Source organism: Phyllostomus discolor, chromosome 2 (genome assembly GCF_004126475.2).
Source record: "Phyllostomus discolor isolate MPI-MPIP mPhyDis1 chromosome 2, mPhyDis1.pri.v3, whole genome shotgun sequence".
In the NCBI taxonomy this organism is placed as follows: Eukaryota; Metazoa; Chordata; class Mammalia; order Chiroptera; family Phyllostomidae; genus Phyllostomus; species Phyllostomus discolor.
Window position 1 is genome coordinate 86,189,660 of NC_040904.2, and position 23,942 is coordinate 86,213,601.

Below are 23,942 nucleotides of genomic sequence, written 5' to 3' on the forward strand. Positions count from 1 at the left end.
GCAGTTTAATTTCAGCAACATCAAACTTCGTTCAACATGTTACAGATATTACAGATATTGCAGATATTACAACATATTAATAATTGATAAATTATTAACTTGTAGTTAGGGAACTAGGTGGTTGCAAATTCATTTCCTCTACTGTTGAATATTTTAACTGATGAATAAAAAATTTCTCCCATGGCCAACAAAAACCATAATTCAAAAATAATATTCAGGTACTTTTTTCAAACATTCCAAATAACTGTTCTTTAACAGATCCTTTTAAATGTTACATATTGTTAATTTACCATTACCTACCTGACCTTTTTCTCATTTGCTTTATTTAAATTATAACACTCTGTAAGAATTTATCGCTTTATTCAGTAACATTGTTTGAATAAATACTATATACCAGGTACTAAGCTTTGTGCCAGGAAATTATAGATGATTAGAACATACTTCCTGCCTCAAAGAGTCTGGCAGAAGAGACCTAGTTCTCTGTAATTAACTTAGGAGCAATGTAATTCTTGCTTGCAGGGATCTTAGTAAAGATCCTGTCCAATCCATTCATTTTCAGATAAAGAAACTAAGAACTACAAAGATTAAGGGACTATAAAAAAGTCATTAATCCAACACAAGAGCCTACATCTTCTGAATCTCAGGCTGATCTTCTTTCTAACTATATCACAATTTAATTAGAATCAGACATGTAATTGATGATTTCTAGTAAAACTCATTTACATTTTTTATTTTATTCCATTTGCAAATTTACATGAACTTCAAGACTGACTTTTTGACTCTACAAATGTTTGTGACAGGCATTGTTTCGGGCCCTAGGGAATACAGAAAGGAATAAATCACAGGCCTGTTCTCCAATTTTCTGAAAAAGACTAGTGGTTTAGAAAAGAATTCTGATTACAGCAGAATATGAGTACTGCAAAAAAGGAACGTACAAAGTACTAGAGGAGAAATGATGCAGCTCACCTGTTTATACACGGAAGTGTTAAGAAAGGCATACCTAAATTTGTAAAGGGAATATTCCAGACAAAGGGGTGTGCAAAGGCTTGAGAGGCACCAGAGTACAGGGTGTGTGAAGAGCAGAGTCAAAGCAATCATTCAAAAAGGTGGGGACGCAAGAAACCCATGGATGAGGGGTACAAATAGATTTGAAATAGGCTAGAGTCAGTTCACCAAGGCCCTTTTAGATCACAGTTTTCTAAATTTGCACTTGGGAAAGTGCAAATTTGAACTACCACATGCCGCTGCGTGTGCAGTTCATCAGGTGCATTAGTATTAAACTCTGTGATTTATGACAGCTCCTGCTGAAAATGAATAACCCTACACCAGGACTATGACTTCTAAGCAGGTCAGATTCAATTCAATAAATATTTATTAAGTGCCTGCAATGTTCAAGGAACTGTGAAAGCCAGGGAAAGAAAAATTGCTTTTCAAAAAGCAGTATATTAAGGAAAAAAAATCAAGCTCACCACAAGGTTCAAGTTCTGATTCCAGCAACTTAGACCTCTTCTGGAAATATGTAAGTCACTCCCTAGAATAAAAAGTTGGTCCCAACCCAGAAAAGCTTACACAAAGAACAAATCTTCAGTCACATAGTATAATAATAAACTTTTTAGGGCACCAACGGGTGCATGAAAAGATTGGTTCAGCCCTGGCTGGCGTAGCTCAGCGGACTGAGCCCGGGCTGCGAACCAAAGTGTCGCAGGTTCAATTCCCAGTCAGGGCACATGCCTGGGTTGCAGGCCACGACCCCCAGCAACCCCACATTGATGTTTCTCTCTCTCTCTCTTTCTCCCTCCCTTCCCTCTCTAAAAATAAATAAATAAAATCCTAAAAAAACAAAAAAGATTGGTTCATTAGCAATGTTACTCTTTGATTCTGAAATAAAAAGCAAAATAGTACTGGAATTGGGCTAAAAATTCCATAATAGTCACTGACTCAAAAGGATTTGAGCTACCTAAACATGACCTTGGAGATCACCAAGACCCACTCCCTCCTTTTGACATGACAACACTAAAACACAGAAATAGAACCCAGTTGAATTTACTGCTCAGAACTCAGATGCCTAGACTTAAGAGTCAAGCACTGTCTCCATTACATTATATAATTGCCTGGTGTATTTATTTAAATGTATTTAAAGATATTTAAGGAGAGCACTCTATATTATAATGTATGCACTGTTTGACACACATAAAAATACGTCTAATCTATACATACTATATATTTCAATAGACGTATGAATTTATACGCACACACATTATATACATATAGTAAACCATACTAAAGCAAAAGCACAAATATAAACAAATATACTAGAATTCTCAAAGCCATCAATTATTCTTGGAACACTCTTACATTTAAGAATTTCCTGACTCTGCCTTAATTAAAATTTCCTGCGAAAACATAACAAAAAGGTATTAGATCACCTAACATATTTCTTGCAAACAAGGTTCAAACCAGGCCCTAAAACATATGAAGAAAGTCTACTGAAGCAAATGGAAACTTCATCATCAAGGGGGAATTGCATCTACACTATAGCAGACTTTCATTATGAAACACACCTCACTTCATGGAACATTTAGTTATATTAAATCAAGAAATGTACCCATGAAGCAAAATACCCCATTTTAAAAGACAATACCCAAACCCTGAAGGAATGCCTTGTCTCTGCTTCTCATGCCAATGTTGTAAGAGGTTCCTTACTGCAGTCACATAAAAGTACATCATCATGATAAAATGCATCTATGAGTAGTTTGTGTTCCTTCCATTTGAAGTTGGCAAATCATCACTAAGTACAAAAGTACAAAAATATATAAAATATAAAAATGTAAAAAGTATAAAAATAATACAAAACTCTTTCTACATAGAATATCAGTTGGGCAAAACAAGAAAGATAGCATGTAAAATTGGTTATGAGTCTAATTTATTAATTATAGTAGGATTTGGAGGAAACTAGCAGTTCCTTTGTGGTTTTCAAGGAAGGTGTCTTTAGAAGATGTATATAGGAAGCACCACAGAATAACTGACTAGTTGTAATTAAAATGCCAACTGTGTATTCATTTGCTCACAATCTTTCTTCCAAGTAAGAATGGAACTTCCTTAAGGGTGGAGAATATATCTATCTCACTGGTCTATCTCCATCACCTAATGTACAATCTTGTATATAAATGTGCAATAAATATTCGATGAAGGGAAGGAGGAGTAAAAGGAAAGGAACAAAGGAAGAACCTATCAGAAGTAGGCTAATAATATGAATAGGAAATCTATAATAGATTGAATAAACCTGTATAAAAATTGAGTGCAAAATTTAGAGAAGAATTTCTCATATCAAATATAGGGGGTAAAGATGCTTTTGACTTACTACTCATGGAAAGAGGCCAAATCACATTACTCCATGGAACAGTGTGCTTGAATCTGCATACTATGAACACAGGCATTAGAATCAATGGAACCTAAGAGGTAGCCCTTCCATTTACTAGCTTTATAACCTTGAGTCAGTTTCTTCTTCTAGAAACCTCTTAGGATGTTCTAATTTTTAGAAGAGGAAAAGTAAAGTGCTCTGCACAGAACCTGACACATAGTTGACACGCACTACTCTTTAGTATTTCTTCTCCTTACACAGTTTATATTATACCACAACATGGCAAAATCCCTGCAGGTTTTGCAAATGTATGAGAATTAGACCAAAGATACTGACCATTCTATTGATCATTAAGAGCTCTTTTACTTCCTGAAGTTCTTCATACTACCTGAAACTCTTTAAAAGTATGAAATGCTGGTGCAGGAAAGCAGCAAATAAAGCTAATAAGCCCAAGGCAGTTCTCCAGAGTACATCCTTGTAGGAGAACTTACATTAGATACAATATGGCTCCCACAGAAAGGCATTTGGGAAATGCTGGACTCTTAACTCTCTGCAGCCTCAGGCTTGGCTGACTACTCAGAAAATCGGAATGTGCCCAAAGATAAACGTCATGCCCCCAGGAAGGAGGCTATTGAGTGTATATAGCAGGATAACTGCCTGAAGTTATCTGTTAGCTTAGGAATGCAATGTTCTTTCTGGTGGTCCACTTGAGGACCCACTATATGGTTTCACTACTAACCCCCTATAAAAAGGCACTGTCCCGGGAGGGGTGTGGATTCTTTCTTCAGGCCACCATTGGGAGCAGCTGCTCTGCCCCAGTGTATGTAAGTTTCTCCTATTAAAGCCCTTATGAATTTGAATAAGCCTACCTGTCAGTTCTTCCGAACCCATCCTCAATTTATACTGTTGGTGCTTTTTTCCAACAATGCTGACATAAAAATTTTTAATGGGTAATACATTTAATTTAATAATTATTTTTGTTATTGCTATTGGTAGATAATATGAGTGAGCTTAACAATTATTTTAGTATTAACTTGATGAAGAGCTAAAAATTTAATCAGATATTCAGATATTTTCAAAATGCTTTTCTCATTGCTAGGAAAAAAACAGCAACTTACAAATATATCTAAAAAAATGTAAATACTTAAATATATGACCAAGCAGAGTAGATAAAAATACCATCTTGGCATCATTTAAGTCACAGTATGTTTCTAAGATGATTTTAATGTACAAGGTGAGAAATGGTTTCCATTTCAATGTTTTATTTATTTACCAACTTATTGCTAGAAGACTGGTTAAAATATATAGTGTTTATTCTATAACATACAATTTTAAAACATGGTATAAGCATTAAAAATGTTGTATCTTAAACCACTTCCTGCAAACCCAACATAAAATTTACAAATTCCCTCAAAAGGTCTGTTTATTTTCTTTTTTCCTTTTGTCTAACGAGAAGTTAGTGATCTACCAAAAGTTTAGTAGTCTTTTACATGTTCTTAGCCTTTCCCTCCCACCCTTATAATCGATGATGCCAATTTATCCATTGTTTCTACTTCTGTTACATCTGAAGTCATTCCCTCCCTATACCCCTTCTCCATAATCCACTAACATCTCCGATAGCACCCCCCACACACGGTTATACTCTGCTCAAACCTTTAAGCTACCATAACTTACTTCCTTCCCTAGTTGTCAAAATTTTAAAACAATTTTTAAATATTCCACACATTCTTCTTAATCTAGCCCCATCCCCTAAAGTGAAACTACTCTGAAAGACCAACAGTGGTCTCTACTCATGAAATTCAATGACTTCTTAAATTTTCATCCTACCTAGTTTTCTCCACTTGAATTTGATTTTCTACGAATTTGAAACTACCTCCTTATTGAAGCTGTCTCTACCCAAGAAATCCAATGCTCTAATTCTTTTCCTCCCTCTTTCATCACTGTTCTTTGAGAGATTCTTTTTCCTTCACTGTCATCTAATTACAAATACAACATTACACACAGCCAAAACTTCCAATCCCTGACTTTTGCTCTCTCACCTTCTACTCTGCCTTGCAAATCTCTTGCTGTTCTGTAGCCTGACATGCTACCTCAATGGGCATATCCACCAAACATGTCTCTAGTTTCAACTTCTCTCTTAAACTGCACAATTTTCTGACTTCAAAATGCATCAGAGCCCTGGCTGGCGTAGCTCAGTGGATTGAGCGCAGGCTGCGAACCAAAGTGTCGCAAGTTCGATTCCCAGTCAGGGTACATGCCTGGGTTGCAGGCCATGACCCCCAGCAACCACACATTGATGTTTCTCTCTCTCTCTCTATCTCCCTCCCTTCCCTCTCTAAAAATAAATAAATAAAATCTCAAAAAAAATGCATTTCATTCTGATGGCCAGAAGTAAGGTGGGCCAGGGATTTGGTGAAGGAAGGGGGGCAAAGGAGGGGGGGAGGGAATTGGGGATATCTGTAATAGTATCAATAAAAATAAAGAAAAAACTGTATTTCACTGTGGCATGTCAAACTGAACATGGTCAAAAACAAACTTATCATGCACCAACTCCCAAGCTTCCTCTTTTTCTTCCTATGTTCCTTAAATCATTAAGGGCATCACTGCCTTCAGAGTCAACTAGGCTGAAAACCTCAAGAGTCACTTTCACTTCACCTTCTTTTTCATTCTGTATGTCTAAAGGGTCAGCAGGACCTGTGAATTTTACCTCCAAAAAGCCTCCTCCCTTGGAACCAGCACTTGCCTTTTCTAATGTCAATTTCCTAGCTTAGCCCTTCATTATTTCTTGTCCAGTCTGTCTTAATTTCTCTTGATTATTATTCCTACTTTTAAGTTTCTTTTATCTTAATCCTTCTCTGTAGATTCAAGAGAGTAATCTATCACACCATAGCTTGACTTTTTCTCTGTTCAAAGACTGCAATGGTTCTTTGTCTGGCAAATAAAGTTCAAATTCCTGGACAGAGTGGTAAAGCCTCTTCATCTTTCTCTAACGTACCTTCTCTCACTCCACAATATCCCTTTACCTATCATCCCTTCAACCTATATATTCTCTACCTCATTGGAACCCAAAACATACAAATTAATAGTTGGTTAGCACCTCTACCATGCTGCATTCTACATCAACTTTTTGCCTCCACTGCACACTGCCTCACATACTACAGCACTTACTACATTTTACAGGATCGTATGATTATGAATCTCTCTCTACAGTTCAGATATGGTAAATGAAAGAGAAAACCAATAGGCAGTATATAAAGGGACTCTAATGTAAAGTAAGTTGATTCAAAATCTGGATGATTACAATTTTATACCAGTTAAAATACTACTAACTGTGTAAGGTGTCTGCTATGCAAATGCCCTATATAACAAGGATAATCCAAAGTAACTCTTGGGAGAACTGCTTTAAATTTTTTATTTTTATTTTATCAAAAGCTTTTTCTGAAAGTAATAAGTAACACAGCATGGATGTACCTGGAAAGCATTGTGTTAAGTGAAATAAGTCAGTCAGAGAAAGATAAATATCATATGATTTTACTTCTATGTGGAATCTAACAAAGAAAGTAAATAAACAAACAAAAAATAGAAATAGACTCATAGTAATACAGAACAGATTGACAGCTGTTGGAGGAGGGGGGGCTGGGTTAAAAAAGGTGACAAGATTGAGGGAGAAAACTCATAGGAGGCACAGAGAACAATATGGTGATTACCACAAGGGAAGGGGTTGGGGGATGTAGAAGAGGATAAATGCTAATCAAAGATTTGACTTTGGGTGGTGAATATACAACACAATATACAGATGATGTAGTATAAATTGTACACATGAAAGCGATATAATTTTATTAACCAATGTCACCCCAATAAATTCTATAAAATTTTCTAAAAATAAAACTAAAGAAAATAAAAGTGACAGTAGCAAACTGTAGGATCACTTCATTTATTTAAGCACAAATTAAAAAACTAACTCAGTACTAAACAAAGTTGCCCAGGTATTTGATGTGTTATCATCTGTCTGAACCTACTAGGGCCCACAATTCTGCTGACACAGAACAGATTCACTAAGGAAAAGAAAACATGTGAAGAATTATTTAAATGAATGGTATTCCCTGTCCCAAGGGCCCAACAAAGATGATATTCTCAAACCCAACAAATACTTACATATAATCCAAGCTTCTTTGGTTGACAAACTTTAAAATACATTATGGTCACAATGAAGTTATAAAGATAGAGTATGAATTATATTCAAAACTTGACAAATATACTAAATGTACTGAGGGTAAAAGGCACAAAAGGCTGTTTGGCTTAACTTTTTAAAGGCTTTTAAAACTCAGTAATGTAATTTCAAATAAATGACAAGGACAGCAAGACAAAAATGTAGGCAGGTACTCAACGTGCTTTGCTCTTAGGCTTCAATTAATTATTTTTTAATTTCCTGGACAGCCGCATATGCTCAGTACATTTAGTATCTATTAGATAGAAAATTGTTTCCTCCATTTTCTATCATGCTTGTGAAATTCCTGCTCAGGAACCTCACATTAATAAATTATCATTCCTACCACATTGATTAGCAATCATTTCCTTACCCTTACCTCAGCATATGCGTATCCAAGAGTACAATAATGCTGTTCCTAAAGGCAGTGTCCAGCAGAATCCAGACAGACAACTGTCTCAACAGTGGCCAGAAAACAAGGTGGTTGTTTTCTACATTGCTCCCACTGTATTTTGTATAAGTCTGCATTACAGCCCTTTCCGTACTACATGGCAATTATCCATTTTTATGCCTGGTTCTGAAGCTAGTTTCTGAATTCCTTGACAGGTCAAGGGCAGAGTTATTGTATCTTACCTAGCTTTGCATCCTCAGTACTTAATACAAACACAGTAGGCCCTCAATAAATGTTTAAGAAACCCCATCTCCATAATACTTTGGAAGAGACCCACATTTCAGGATATTTGAACCCAGATCACAGTTCTATCACTGTATCAAATAGACATGAACTGACTTGAAAGAATTTGGGGTCAGCTACTGACTTACAGTGACACATACAGCTAAGGCCAGAAAATACGAGAGGCTTTGGGATACGCTAGTATTCTTTTTCTCAGTAAATTTACTATGTTCAATGCAACTGAAGTTTTGTTACATTTTACATCTTGTAAAGAACACACTGAGCAATTAATCCCTCCAACTCTCAGTGACCTTGTATAGAAAGCCTTCCTTCTAAAAACGTAACAATTACTTGGAACTGGAACCTCAGTTGACCATTTTAAACTCCATAGGCCAAGGTATGGTAAAACTATACCCTGGACTGCTTCACTGGACTGCTTCATATCCCCTGTAAAATAAGTTATCTAACTGCGTATGTAGGTGAGACAGACTAAACTTAAAGCGTATTTTTTATTTACACTTCTAAGATCTGCCTTTGAAGAGACTTCATAAAAAAAAAAACAAAACCCGCTAACTAAACACCTAACCCTGCCTTTTACATCACTAATAGTTAGACCTGAAATTACAATTTTCTGTTATTCATGAGCTAAACTCATACTATTGCAGTTGTTTTACAAAACAGTTAATGTGTCAAGAGATTAACTTTTGGACTAACAATAAAGGTCCTGATGTAATCACTAGGACAATGTTGAGATTATGAACCGCTTCCTTCATCACTGACAAAGAAGAAAAGATAAATACATGTGGGAAAGGCTTCTATATTACACAATTAAATAAAATATATTTTAATTAGTAATTATCAATGCCTTTTATTACTATGTGATGAAAAAGTAACAAATAAACTGAGCTCCTTTATAATGGTTTATGGAATTTCCCTCCACAAAGCCCACGAACGCATTCATAAGTGAACACAACAATTTCATCATTGACAAATAATGAAGACAAATAGGGTAAAACCATACAATACACCTTTGCCAATACCCCAACCCACATTCCACTAAGTGGACTTGAGGTAATAGATTTCCTTGTAAGTCAAATTTCTCAAATGGAGAGGCTAAACCCAAATCCACAAAAGGGTTAATAAAATAAAAAATGGCAGAAGCTTAACTATCAAAGACCCATCTATTTTACCAGAACCCATAGTGAAATAAATAAAAGTGGATAAAACTTATGTTAATAACCAGTTACAGACCAAAATTATACACACATTTTTAGTGTACAAATAACAACTTTATATTAACTACAGCTCACCACTTCCTTACATAAATTGTTTTCATTTGATGTTCTGTACAAATTCTGCCCATTCAAAGAAAGGGGTAGAGTGGGAGGAGCAGCTTCCTGGGAGAATCTGACCCATTTCTTCCCCACTCAAAAAACAGATAGGTTAGAGAAAAACCTTGTATTCCTTCTCTTACACCCAAATAATGGTTTATGCATTGAGAGTGACTTCAATTGCATACTCTTGAGAAAAGCAAAGACAGCTAGTATTGTGTCTGCCAAATAAATGCAATTTTCTCAACTACATACTCCTCATTCTTAAGTATCCAATGCTAAAGTCAAAATCTGACCTCAAGCAGCAAGTTGCAGTGCTGACACTATGACATCATTCTATCTGGAGCACTTTAATATCACAATTTGAATAAATTGGCAGAAGCTTAAATAGGTCACAATTAAGCCCAAAACTAAGGGTACTTTTCTGGCAAAAATACCCTGGCTCTGCATTTAGCACCACCAGACACAGAATAATAACAAGCCTATCATTCACCTATCCATTTGTACTTTCCCTAAGGATAAATGAAAATAAGGTAAATCTTATCATCTTCCTGTATTTTTAATACCACCAACACTGGCTTTTTGAAGCAAGTATTTGCACACCGTTACAAACAAAAATAAAGGTGACTGATACCACTTGATTTCATGGAGGCTTTAGTATATCCCTACAAAAGAATGCTTTTTTTAAACCTCCACTTCCTAATCGTAAAGATATCAAGAACCCTGACTCAAGTAAATGTATAATTAGCCCTATATATCTATGAAATAAAGCCATAAGGTGCTAAAACATTTACCAACATGTTAGGGGACAGAACTACTGCTTCAAAAGCAAGTAATATTAATTCTGGTTCTGACATCTGGCCTAATTTCTTCTTGTGAAATTGTAGTTCATCTGAAAGCAACATGCAGAAACCACAGAGGTTTCTGATACTCTCAGCCCCACACCTCCATCATATATTTTCCTTTCACGATAAACAATGTGCAATCAAAAAGGTTTCCTGTTTCAAAATGGAAGAGATGAAAGAAACTTTAACTCTCCCATTAACAACAACAAAAAAAGTTTCTTAATGAAGACAAATTCTCAAAGATGAAAATGGAAACTCTCTCAAATACTGCTTCCTCATGTAAGGACTGATCTGCTTTTTCCCCTGCAGATTTCTCAGCATCACACATTGTGGTTGTCATAAGCAGCCCATCAAAGACTTCTTATATTATTTGTTTGCACTCTTTTGTTATCTAATAGCAACACAACTTCATGTCAGATAGAACAAACACTTCCAAAGTATTCTATGGCCATGCACCAACAAAGAGCAGCCAACAGTAAAAACTTTGCATATCTGAGTCATGTAGAGGAACTTGGATCCTTAAAGAGGAAGACAAAAGGGAAAAAAGTCTTTGCTCTGAATCCAACTTTTTAAAACACACAGTGGATGTAAGAAACATGGTCAATCCAAATCAAAAGACTGTCACCATAACAATTATTAATTAGCGGTATAAATAAAGCTGGAGAAACCACATTCAGGGTGAACAGGGCCAAGTATAGGCACAGACAGAAACTCACCACTTTGTCCATGAGTTTCCAAGTTTTCTCCACAGTTCTGCGATCTGCCGCTGCTTGCTTAGGGGGTCCAACTGCATCTTGAATAGCATCAATAATACCCAAAATGCGTGGTTTTCGAGGGTTTCCTCCTCGGCCACCAGGATTTCTGCCATTCATAGAATTTGCCATCTGGAATCTTAGTTCTTTGAGAGGAAAATTTTTTAAAAAGAAAAGTTAGCTGGTCATGAAAATACTTAGCCAACAGAAAGTTGATCTGGTTAACTAGCACATGCTACATCCTCCCTTCTTCAGTAAGAACAAAATCCAGGGTCCCAGATCCAACTTTTAAATCGAGTGTGAATTTGCACTTTCAATCTCTACACACAAAAGGTTAAGTTGCAATAGACTTAGATTTGCTTTTGGAAAACTAAGAGTTAAAGACGCAGGGAAGGCTTGATTAATACCCAAGTCAAAACAACAAGAAGAAACTTACATAGGTTTCTTCCAACTAGATAACAACATAATGTTCTCCCCCTCCCTGCCTTAATTCCATTTCAAAAAACTAGAAGTGAAGTCCCTGGAAACATTTTTGGGAGACTTACTGGAAAACCGCCCTTTCTCTCTGCTGGGTTTCACGAAGTTATATAAACGTAAAGATTTTTCTACAGAAGCGTAAGAAGCACCTCTGTTGTCAACAAAGACTCAGGACTTGGAATATTCCCCGCTAAAACCACCAAGTACGGGCACATGAACATACTATTCTTTAAGCCAAAGCAGTGAGGAGTTATCCCAAAGTTAAGAGCTAAATGAACTAAGAAACAAACAAACAAAAAATCCATTTCAAAAGCAAGGGTGAGAAACTGACATGAGCGGGCACAGAAAGACGAGTTCACTTCTTTCACTCCTAGCCTCTTATCTCACCCAAGGCTGTGGGGTGGGGGGTCGGTCCAAAGCTTTGTTTCGGGACGCCTGTGACCCCTTCCACGTTCAGGCCCCTCCCCTGCCACTTTTCGGACTTTAGCTGGAGGAGGAAGGTGAACGCAGAAAGAACAAATTATCCCTCGCGCCTCCAGCAACCGCAGCCCCATCTGTCTGGGGCGTTCAAGGGTTCGGCTCCCGAGTGGAAGCACTCCCCGGGCTGTCTGCGATTCTAGCAGCCCGTCTTGCTTTACTCCCTCTTCCTCCTCCCAGGGCCCGGCCCCGTTCCGCTCTTTAAATACCCCTCTTCAAATTGTGACTGCAGCGGAGACGACAGCTGGAAGCTGGGGCTGTCCCCTCTTCCTAGTGGCCCGCGCTTGGCTGCCCCTGGGCCCCCTGGCCGGAAAGAAACGTCGAGCCTCCCCGGTGCCCACTTCCCTCTTGGCCTCTCGACACCGTATCTGTCCAGAGACTCCCGGGTGCACGAGTCCGACTCTATACGCACGAGCCCACAGGACGTGGGTAAACCCGGGCAGGGAGCAATCGCCCTAAACGCACGCTCCCGAGGAAGGAGCAACGCACCACCGAGACGGGGAGACGCAACAATTACCGTTAAGACCAATCCACACCCGCTCTCCCCTCCCGCCAGACTCTCGGAGAGGCCGCGGGACGCCGCAGCAGCACTTAGCTGGAGGAGGAGACCACTCGCTGGACACTCCACCCCCGTAAGCTACACACACGGACACCCAGGCGCGGGGCAGGGCCAGGGGCGGGGCCGTACGGGAATGGACCAATCCCGTAAAGTCTCACACAGCCAGACAGAGGGCGGCGCCAATAGGCGGGAGGTGTCGGTCCTCGGCGCGCTACCACCCGGTCCACGTCTTCCACAGTACACAATGGCCCCGAAGGAAGGCCCACTGGTCGTAGCGCCCAAAGGGAAAGGGACTCTGAGGGAAATGGGGGTACTGGAATCACCCGAGAACAAAAGTGGAAAAGGGAAAAGAAATGGAAGGAAAGATTCAAACGCCCTAGGGAGCTGACCAATAAGGACTGGACGGGTGGGCGTGAGTTGGAAGCTGTAGCCCAAGACAACCGGGACTAAAAGGCGGGACTTCCTGCTTTTGCTCACCTTCCTAGTCTTTTGTTTCATAGCAACAGAGTAGTGGCTGGGAGGGTGTTGCTTCTCTAATCTGGGCGTGTCCCAGGCTGAAGAATTTCATCTCCCTAGGGCTGCCAAACTATTCTACCCAGGACCGCAGCCAAGCAGGTCTAAGATAGGGCTTCTCGTTGGCTGTCAAAGAAAGAGCAACAGTCACCCACCTGATTGGCAAACAAAACTTCCTAAATTTCTGAGTGTTTCCCTCTTACGGTTACTTGTGGAGGGACTGCAGATTAAATACCAGGATGATGAGAAAGCAAATAGTTGACTACAATGGCCACACAGTCTCCGTAAGTGCCAGGACAGTGAAACGGATGATGGGAATCGCTAATATATACATCACCCCTTTTATTAAGTGAAAGCTTCTGCATAAGCGACTGAAGAGAAAACGGCTTTTATATTTTGTCCAAGTCACCTTTACGTAGATTGCTCTTCAGCATAAAAGCAACCTTTCAAAAATTCAGAAATAGCCACAGTAAAAATAATGAATCAATGAAGTAGTAATTGGTAAAAATTTATTGTGCACACCACAAAAAGACAGTTTGCAAATCGGGAGCCCCCAAACCAAAACATGGAATGAGATTGCGGTATATCATTACAGAACAGTTTATATGGTGAGAAAGCAGTGTCTTCACAGTGATTGGTAATTAAACTAAATTAATGACTAAGCTGATTTTGTCTGCTCAAGGAAGACTCAAAGCTGGTCTCCATTTTCTTTTGATTTTAACAAACTTTATTGTATCTGCCATTGTCTCCCAGCATTTATAATCTCTCTTTCTGTGGCTCTATATACCATTGGAAAGGTCCACATCCAACTAGTCTGGGACTCTTCTTTCAACAACGCTATCGATTAAAAACATGCCTTTGATTTTTTTTTTCTATTTAACTTCCATCATACCACATGTACTACTAAAAATTGCTCTGATTGTCATGCTTTGGAATTTTCATTCCTACAGTTGGTAGTCTTAAATAAACTTTACAGGTGGGCTTCTCAGATATAATATTTTGTGATACATATATATGAATAGATGAATGAATATATATTCATTCTCTAACTGAGTAAACTGATAAAATGTTTCTCAATGGTTATAACCACTTTTTACCTAAATAAACATTTTAATACTGCAATTATTACTGTCAAGGATCTTGAGTTCTCAAAAAACACTTTAAAGCCCTAAATTCAGATGGTTAAAATAGGCAAAACATTTCTTTGCAATGAGTAAGGTGATAAAATATGATTCAGGAAGTAATTTTGTTTCTTCACCATTATTTCTGTGCCAATAATTACAGAGCATTCCCTTGTTTTCACATCGTGTTTATCTATAAAAGTACTGGACTCTCCATATCTCCTCTACCTATGCATTTCTCCTTTACTTATAGTAACAGAAACAACATTTACTAAGGAAAGACTGCCAAAGGAAAAAACTTACTGGGTCACCTTTTAAATAAATCCAAAAAGTATATAAACTATATGTAGGAAGTTTTTAGCATGTATGAAAACAGTGGCTTAAGGGAATACTTACATTACTCATATTTATATCTAAATAAATAAAATACATATAATAGCATTAGCATTCCTTTTACATTATTTTTGCAACTGAAAGAAATGACAATGAGAAAATGGCATTGCCTATGGTATCAAGCATATCACATTGATACAAGTTATAAGTTCTCTGGGATATGATTAATACATAGATATTACACACACATAAAATATAATATCAAGAAATTATAGCTTCATTCTCAACTAGCTGTTTTATCAAAGCCATCTAGAGTCCAAGTTAAGTTCTGGTATAGCAGGGTGTTCATTTGAACCCAAAGAAGGATTTGGTTATGTCTGATGAATTAATAATACAGTAGTCCTCTCTGCAAACTATTAGCGTAAGTTAACGCACATGGGAGAATAAAGAACTATTGAGATAAAACTTTATACCTCATGCACTTCCAATGGAGACACAAGGGGTGGAGCATAATAAATGAATGTATACTAAGGGACTATAAAGAGTAAACAAATGTTTTCATGGGAGACTTTGTGATACTCAGAACATAAGCAGTATTACATCAAGGTGACAGAGTTGTCTAGAGAAATTCCTCATTTCTAAACAAAATAAGTCAGTTTCCAGCACTGTGAGGTTTAGCGTGAAAGTAGCCTCCTTTGGCAGGCAGCATGGTGATTTGTAACATAGAGTGAACTTGGATATGGCATTTTTATAGAAGAGGAGTGTTTCCCTGGAAGATCCTTACATGAGGCAGAATGGTGAGACAGCTACCTGAGCCTTGTAAACACCATAGCAGCCAGTGGGTGATTAATATATATAAACTGACCTTAAGCACATATGAGATCCTTCCCCCAGGACTCCCAGAAAAGACTAGCAGACTTTGTGGCAGGGGTACAGAGCAATTTTGTATTGGTACCTACAAACCCTTGTAATTTCAGCATTAATATTTCACATAATCCTATATTTAAACACAGGGAAAAAAATTTAAGAACATAATTATTTGGGGCAAATATTTTTCTTTTCTTTTTTCTACTTTCTCCAAACTTACAGGTGACTCATGTAATGATGAACATGAGTTGATTAAATAGCAAAGCATTCCAATAATTTATTTGATCCATAATAGCTAGTCAAAAAATATTTATTGAATGAATAAATTTACTGTTTAAAGGTATTGCCTAGGAAGTATAAGGCTGTCCCTGTTCCTGTCCAAATTTTCAGACTAAAGAGAGATAAGAGCATTATTACCTACTCACATATGTATTTAACAAGTCATTCCATGCTAAGAGAAATAAATTTCGAACTCTCCTTAACAACATACTAATAGCTGGCAGTGAATGGTATTGACCTACAGATCCATCAAATATAACCACATGCTGAGTATTAGTTTGGGCTCAGGTGGAATTCTTGCTTAACAATAACAACAACACAAAAACAACAATGACTTAAACAAGATAGAACCTTATCCTTCTCACACATAGAAAAAGTCTGAAAGTAGAAACTGTTGGCAGGAATGGTGGTTGCATAATTTTCTCAAGGACACAAGTTTCTCTCTTATTCCTGTGTAATACCAGCACCTAGATTTCTACTCTCAGAATTACCTTATGTTCCAATGTGGCTATTGGCGCTCCAGCTATCACCCCTGATTTTTCGGGCTAAATGAGAAGAGGAAAGGTGGAACATTATATTAAACTTTCAGCTGAGTCAATTCTCTTTAAGCCATTTTCAGAAAACTCTCACAAATATTTTTCTTTAATATCTCAAAGCCAGACTCAGTTTCATGGCGAAATTTAGCTGTAAAAATGTCTGGAAAACAATGTGCTTTCTATTATTGGAAGTAATATAACCAGCTAAAAATTTAGGTTTTGTTTCTAATGAGAAAGGAGTACACAGATGTTTAGCAAAAAATTAGCAAATTTTACCACAAAGATCTTGTTCTAAGAATTAAGTTTATGGTTAATAAACCAGTTAATATATGTTATCAGTTCCTTAACACTGGCATATGCTATTGCCAGACACATATATATGTTGAAGTTTGTCATATATAAGCATATGTAAATTATATACAACTTTCATTACAGCATATGGGCTCAATAATCCTAAAAAATTCAATATCACAAGGTGCAAAATGGGCAAAATTAAGTAAGTAACTTATTACAGTTCATCCTAAAGGTCATATCAAACAATTACATATCTGAAAAAAATAACATCTTCAAAATCACTTCCTTGAGATTTTTTTCCCCAGATAGTTATTTATTTGGTAGTTGTTCTTTGTAATAAGAGAAAGAATTTACAATAAAGTGTTAAAAATAGACACTTCAAAATTTGGAATAAGCCTACTGCTTTGTCTGTTTTGCATACCTTTGTACCTCTATTGCATTCTTCATGTTTTGTAGTACATTTTTCATGTTCACTTAATATGCTTGATTCAGGAAACTATGAATAATTTTCTGTCCTCTCAAACATTTGTGTGAAGATGTAAAATTTGGTAACATTTGTCACAAGGTAATTTATCTATAGTCCTTATGCATTTTGATGTATGCATATTCATAAGATATTGAATTTTTATTTTACAATTAAACAAAATATAAATTCCAAATTTCTTAAAGCTGACAAGAATCTTGATACTAACTCACTCAGTTTAGCAGATATGGAATTTGGCAAATTTGCCCAGGATAATTGGGCCCTTAAAAATAAAGAAAATAAACTCAAATTCACAGGAGATTAATGAGTAGAATAAAATTATGTAATTTTGTGAGAAACATAACTACTAATTAGACCAGTATTAATGTAGACCAGTTATATATTCTTTTTTCCCAAAAGAAGAAGCCAAATTAAGACCAGGAATTTCCAAAATGAATGTACGAATCTGAAGCAAATAACATGAATAATGTTAGTAAACATCTAATATACTCTAAATCTACAGAAAGTCTTCTTTACTGGATTCCAGGTTCCCATTCTCAAGTACAAAATCTATGTCCTTATATTTTAAACCTCCTGATTGTTTCAGGACCCAACATCTATTAGCCATCTAACTTTATTTGATCACCTCTCACTAGACACCAGGAAATACAAAGGTGATTCTCTTGTTTCCAGAGAGAAAGCAGACATAATAAGACATCATAATAAACTCAAGTGGTAAAAACAGCAATTTCTTTAAGCAGAGTTCACAACGACAAACTGAGCAAGATGCTTAACCCAGCTTGGAAAAACTGATCACAAAGTCCAGACACAAGGTAAGTCAGATTAATAGTTAATCACAACAGTCATTCTAGTCAGAGGGACAACTCATGAGTAAAACCACAAAAGAATGAAAACAGCTATGTATGCACAGAAATAAATGGGTCCATTTTGTAGGATGCAGAGAAGCAAATAAGGGACAAAAGTGGCAAGTGATGAGTAAATTAAAACAAAGCCTTGGCTGTCCAATTAAAGAATTGTATTTGAATTTAATCTTTTCTTTTTTCCTTTTTTTTTTTTTTGGAAACCATTGAAGGATTTTAAGCAAGGGTAGAGTACATAGGATTAGATTAGGAGAGCAGGGAAGATTATATTGTAACATATATATTTCAAAATGTTTACCCTGATGGTCAGATTGTTAATAGATTGGAGAGACATAAAACTGAAAGCTGGTGGCCAGTTAGGACACATACAACACATTGATGATGAGGACCTAAAAGGGGGACAGTGGTACTGGAATTAAAACACAAGTGACATATGTGACAAATATTTGGATAAGTGATTTCCAGTTATCTGCCCCATAGAATAGCAAATTTCCAGGCACCCCTGCCAAAGATTCTGCTCTTGCTGGTAGTGTTAAAGTTCCCCAGGTAATCCTCATTAGCAAGCAAGGCTGAGAACTAGATTATTTAATTTAGTCACTGATAATTACAGGAATATGAAAAGTACAGAAAATGAAGGGGTCAAGAATGATAGTATCCTAGCTTTAATGACTTGGTAAAAGATAGACTCAACAACTAGCATAGAGAATATCAAACAACAGTATGAGGAAAAGGAGAATTAATTTTGTTTTTAAAAATAAAAAAAGGAATATATCAAATAAGCAGAAGAAAATTTTAGTTAGGTGATTGGATATATACGATCATAAGTTTGGCAACATTGACAAGTGAGTAATTCCTCAGAGTTATGAAGTAATACAGGACAATTATATGGGGTAAGAAAAGCATAAAATTGTGAATTGAATCCTGAGGATCAAACTTCAGAGAAAAGCAGAGAAAAAAAGTAGAACACAAAAGAAATCAGTTCAGTGTGGTATACTGGAAACCAGGGAGGTACACCATTTCCATGGAGCAAATAACAGTGCCCAACAGAGCAGAGGGGTCCAATTGAAAAAAAGAAAGAAAGAAGAACAGAAGGAAGGGAGGGAAGAAGGGAGGGAGGGAGGGACGGACGGATGGACAAAGGGGTTGGGAGGGAGGGAAGGAGAGAGGAAAGAAAGAAGAAAGAAAAAAGAGAGAGAAAAAGAAGAAAGAAAGAAAGAAAGAAAGAAAGAAAGAAGGAAGGAAGGAAAGGAAGGAAGGAAGGAAGGAAAGAAAGAAAGAAAGAAAGAAGAAGAAAGAACAGAAAGAAAGAAAGAAAGAAAGAAAGAACAGAAGAAAGAGGAAGAAGAAAGACAATGCCCTGACGTACTAAAAGAAAGGGCAGAAAGGAAGAAAGAAAGAAGGAAGGAAGGAAAGAAAAGAAGTGACGGAGGGAGGGAAGGAAGGAAGGGAGGAAAGAAGGGAGGGAGAGAGCAAAGACAAATGAAAAGAAAAGAAAAGAAAAGAAAAGAGAAAAGAGAAAAGAAAAGAAAAATATTTATTGTAGCTAACAACTGAGAGGTCATTTGTGACCCTAGGGGAAACTATGTCAATTGAAAAATGGGTTGAAACAAAGACGAGATGATAAATTGAAAAGTAGAGATTGGTTTTTTAAGAAATCTGTACAAGGATGAAGACAAAAAATCAGACATATCTGTAGATGAATGCAGAGATATATATTTTAAGAGAGATTAAAGGGCATCTTATCCTATGAGAATGAAAAAAGAGATCTCTGAGAATAAAAAGGGGAGACATGGAAACATATAAATAATATCTATAAAACTACATACACTTGCATTATAAATAGCTTTCTAGAGGAGGTAAGAAGTCAAGAGTGGTCATGCCTGATGGCTTCCACCTCTACTGGATATAGTAGACAAAACTGTTACCTCAAATTGAAGGACACTTGAGAATAGTGAAGGTTTTGAGTGGAAGAAAACCAAAAGGATAAGAAAGAGAAAGACTGAGAATCTATTCTGAGGGTACAGTGGAACTTGGAGACCATGAATCGGATAGTTGATGCCAAGCTGGAATGATTTGTAAATTTCTCTAGCAGGGTGCTGGGGAAGTAAGATTATAGTTCCAACACAGGTTTATGTTTTACTGAGCAGGTGTTGCAGAAATACAAGAATTAAAAAAATCAAGGCTTTTGGTGGGAAAGTAGTTCAGATGATCAACTACTGGACTCAAGATGAGTCAGGTAGGAAGAAATAGTACATATAGAAATGGGGGTTATCTTATTAACGTGGAGTGTTAACATGCTTCAGCCCACCAGGAAAGCCATGTTTTGATAATCAAAGCCCGAAAGAAAAGATTATATTTGGTCATGTGCTTGTGTAAAACTTTACATGGTTGTGTACAGCATTTTATATCATTAGATATACTCTTAGGTACAGTCTATGTGTCATTAAATATATTTAAATACTACATTTTTTACAGGAATTTTTCTTTTCTAGTCACCAAGGTGAAATAGTAAATAAGATATTTTCTCATATTTACAATAAATAAATTTAAAATGTTTGTGGTCATGTATTTTTCATAAAATAATAAAACATTAAAAACATTAAATTCATTTTACTATTTGTAAATGTATGGGTTGCTTCAGGTTGTAGGAGGGTTATTTGTTTTTAATCCACTTGTATATAACCACTAATTAATTTTGTATGTGTCCTTTCACAGTAAGTGAATTAGTAATCACCCAGAAAAGAAAATGGCCTTATAAAATGACATACAGAAACATGAGACACAAGGACAACTTTCTGGACTACTGCATGCCCTACTACATGGCATTTTAATCTTTGTCTATGAGTAAGGGATATATATTCATTAGTCGAATTCTTTCCCAACACTGTGTGTTACATACCGAAGAATCAGAAAGTGGAGGAATCAAACCCCAACTCTCTCATACATCACCCAGAAGAATCAACAGTATTAAGTCCATCACCAAAATTCTTGTCTCTGCCAATTGTCAGCATATCTCAATAGACATTTTATCAGATTACGCCATTTATGGACTAGATTTCCAATGTTTTCAATTACAGCTGGCTAGACGTGGGTATGATAGATACCATCTGATCATTTTCACAAATGCACACATGCACGCAAATGCACACACCTTTATGTGGCCAGTGTGACCAAGCCTGCTTTACTTATCTCAAGTTTCTTGGATTCAGCTGCTGCCTGTGGTTTTCAATGTTAAGTTTACCCACATTGTACACATTGTATTCAGACTGTATTCAAGTTTTGCAGGCAAGCTCCTGTTCTCTCTCTCTCTCCTCCCTCCTTCCCTCTCTTTTTCACTCTTCCCCTCCTGCCACCCCCAATTGCCTGGTTGTAAAATTATGACAAATTTTGTCACATGGTAGGTATATGTCATATTTTTCCAAATAGTTACATTTATTCCAGGGTGATAGGCATCTTCACTGGGTAGTGTTTTATGAAGGGTCAGGCTTGGGTTGGGTTGATTCTTCTGGCTACATGCACCCCCACTATACACCACGTCACACAACTCCCTGGCTGGAAGTCACTTGGTTCACTTATACTGCACACTCTTCCCCTGTCCACCCCTGCCCTGCATGTCTTCTTTTTGTTCTGCCTGTTCACTAGAAGAAAGTGTCTGTTTCCAATATTAAAAGGAAAGATCAAGAAGGGTTCATATTGCCATTTTGTCTTTTGTATTAATTAAAAAGCAGATGTACTTTTTAAATATAATTTCATGACCAGTACAGGAGGATGAGAGTCAGAAACCTCAGTTAGGAGATATGTGCTGCTTATATTTTCTATCATAATGAAAAGAAATATTCATGCAAATAATACTTACCTAGGAAATATACATCAAAGGCTTTCTTACCAGTTACAGTTGCATCTAAATATGAAGAAAAATGAACTTGAAAATACAAGGTGGTATTTTGGAAGGCACCCTCTGGGAAGGGACTGGGGTGGTGAATACAATTGATTTCCTCTCTTCTTCCCCCTAAGCCTGCTCTCTCAATGACCTCTTTTCCATTTTCCGTCTTACTCTTACAAGTCACCAGAAGATTTCTGAAAAGGCAATCAAAATTACGAACATTGATTTTTTAATGTACATAAAAGAATAAATGAGGGAATTGTTTAGCTACCACCTGCTGAAGTTATTCAATTTTCTAAAGAAACTTAAAAAATGTTTTAAAAATTTGGGGGGAAAATAACCACCTCAATACTTGTCAATTGCTAAATCTCTTGACAGTCTTTTTCCCCCAGTTACAAATAAATTTGAGAAAGAGAAAGAAAGAAAAACTCTTCAAACCCTACAAATCTCTTCTTTTTCTCATTTGTCCTTACTTGGTTTTTAAAACATTAAACAATTCTACTGTTGCATCCCTGTATATTTTTTAAAAAAATAGCCAGAGAGTCTTAGCTCTGAGTCAAGTGAAGGGTAATTCTTGCATGAAATTAGACATTTCTTGGCAGAGCTAAAAATAACAAATTTTGAGATGCTATCATAGCTCATTGCAACTTGCAAGCAACATTCTTCTCTCAATTCCTAGTGGATGGCATACCCTCTGTCTAACGCCTCTTAACTGCAATGCACTAGATGGAAACTTTTCCTCCTATTGGTGGATATTGACAGAGAATTGTCCATGTTTTTTCAGAGGCTAATTAATGTTGTTAAGAAATGAATGTCAATGTGGAATTGAGATTGCATATGCTCAATTAAGCCATATTATTGGTAGAAAGTGAATGAGACCACGTTATGTATCTGGAGTTTCTCACACACCATAAATTGGCTGCTGCTGTAAATTGACACATAATTACAGTGCCTACTGTGAACATAAGAAAGAAATGGGTGTTTAATTAGGGCAACAGAAGTGAGGGAGGAAGTAAGCTAGACCTTCAATGAACGAAGAGACTATAAATTCAGAGATGAGGGTTAAAGGGTGAGGAATGGAGTGCACACAGGAAGCATAATAAATATTGAAGTTTATATCCAAAGGAAGGAAAAGTATCAGCTCCTATGCCAGAAAGTTCACATTGAAAATGACAAAATACCAAAGATAATGAAAACTAAATTATGAGAAGTTGTACATGATATAATTGGGAGTTTGTGCTAATTCAGTAGTCAAAAGGGAAATTTAAGAGTTACTAAACAGGGTAAAGGTAAAATAAAATCAATATTTGAGAGATATTATTATTAGTATGGTGAAACATCTAACAAAATATAAAAATGAGGAGACTAGTAGCAGAAGCTCTTCTTAAAAAGCTGCTAACCTGCTTTGGTTTGAAGAGTTTAGGGTCTGGGGTGATGTGGTGACTCTAACAGTGGGAAGAAATTAAAAGGATGAATATTAGACACACATTGAAGAAGGGTAATGACTTTGACTCTGGTTGAATATGATTTTTCAAAGAAGTAAAATAGTAACATTTATCTACTGATATATGTTTGACAAAAATAGAGAAGGGGTAATAAACTCAACTTGAGGTTAGAATAAGTATTTTTATACAGATGGGCTTGAGGCCATATTATGTGATAAAGAGGTCTTTTAGTTTTCATGTAGATTCATTGTCTTCTTCTGTATCATAATGTCTAAAAATATTTGGCTAAATAATAATCAGTTTGATCGATGAGAAAATATATTAAGGTAAAGGAAATCTCTGGATTAACAAGATGCAATGCTTCTAAAATATACAACCCTACTAGGTGAGGAAATAGCCTTTTATTAACTTACGAAGAGGAGATTCCATTCCCACTTAGGCACTTCTTTTTAAACAATTTTTCTTTATTGTTGTTCAATTACAGTTGTCCCCATTTTCCCCAAGTACTCTCCATGCCCTACCCACCCCCACCTCCCACATTCAATCCTCCCCCACCCCATCCTCTGTCTTTGTCCCTGGGTCCTTTATACCTACGTGTTCTTTGACTTGCCTCTTCCCCTTCTTTCCCCTGTTATACCCCTCCCC

General features: G+C 36.7%; 1 protein-coding gene across 6 annotated transcripts in view; it reads right to left on the reverse strand.

Moving 5' to 3' along the window:
• CBLB (Cbl proto-oncogene B) overlaps positions 1-12,783 on the reverse strand; it is a 212,646-nt gene extending 199,863 nt beyond the window's left edge. Inside the window, exons 1-2 of one of the 6 annotated variants that reach the window (XM_028503384.2) lie at positions 12,641-12,783; positions 11,134-11,315 (exon numbers count right to left, since the gene is read on the reverse strand). In XM_028503384.2, the coding sequence (XP_028359185.1) occupies positions 11,134-11,301 (168 nt within the window). In that variant the 5' untranslated portion in view covers positions 11,302-11,315; positions 12,641-12,783. Of the gene's footprint in view, positions 1-11,133; positions 11,317-12,128; positions 12,147-12,242; positions 12,616-12,640 lie in introns of those variants that run through there. The other 5 variants (XM_036018039.1, XM_036018038.1, XM_036018036.1 and 2 more) reach the window with 5 other exon arrangements.
• Between the last annotated feature and the right edge of the window lie 11,159 nt (positions 12,784-23,942).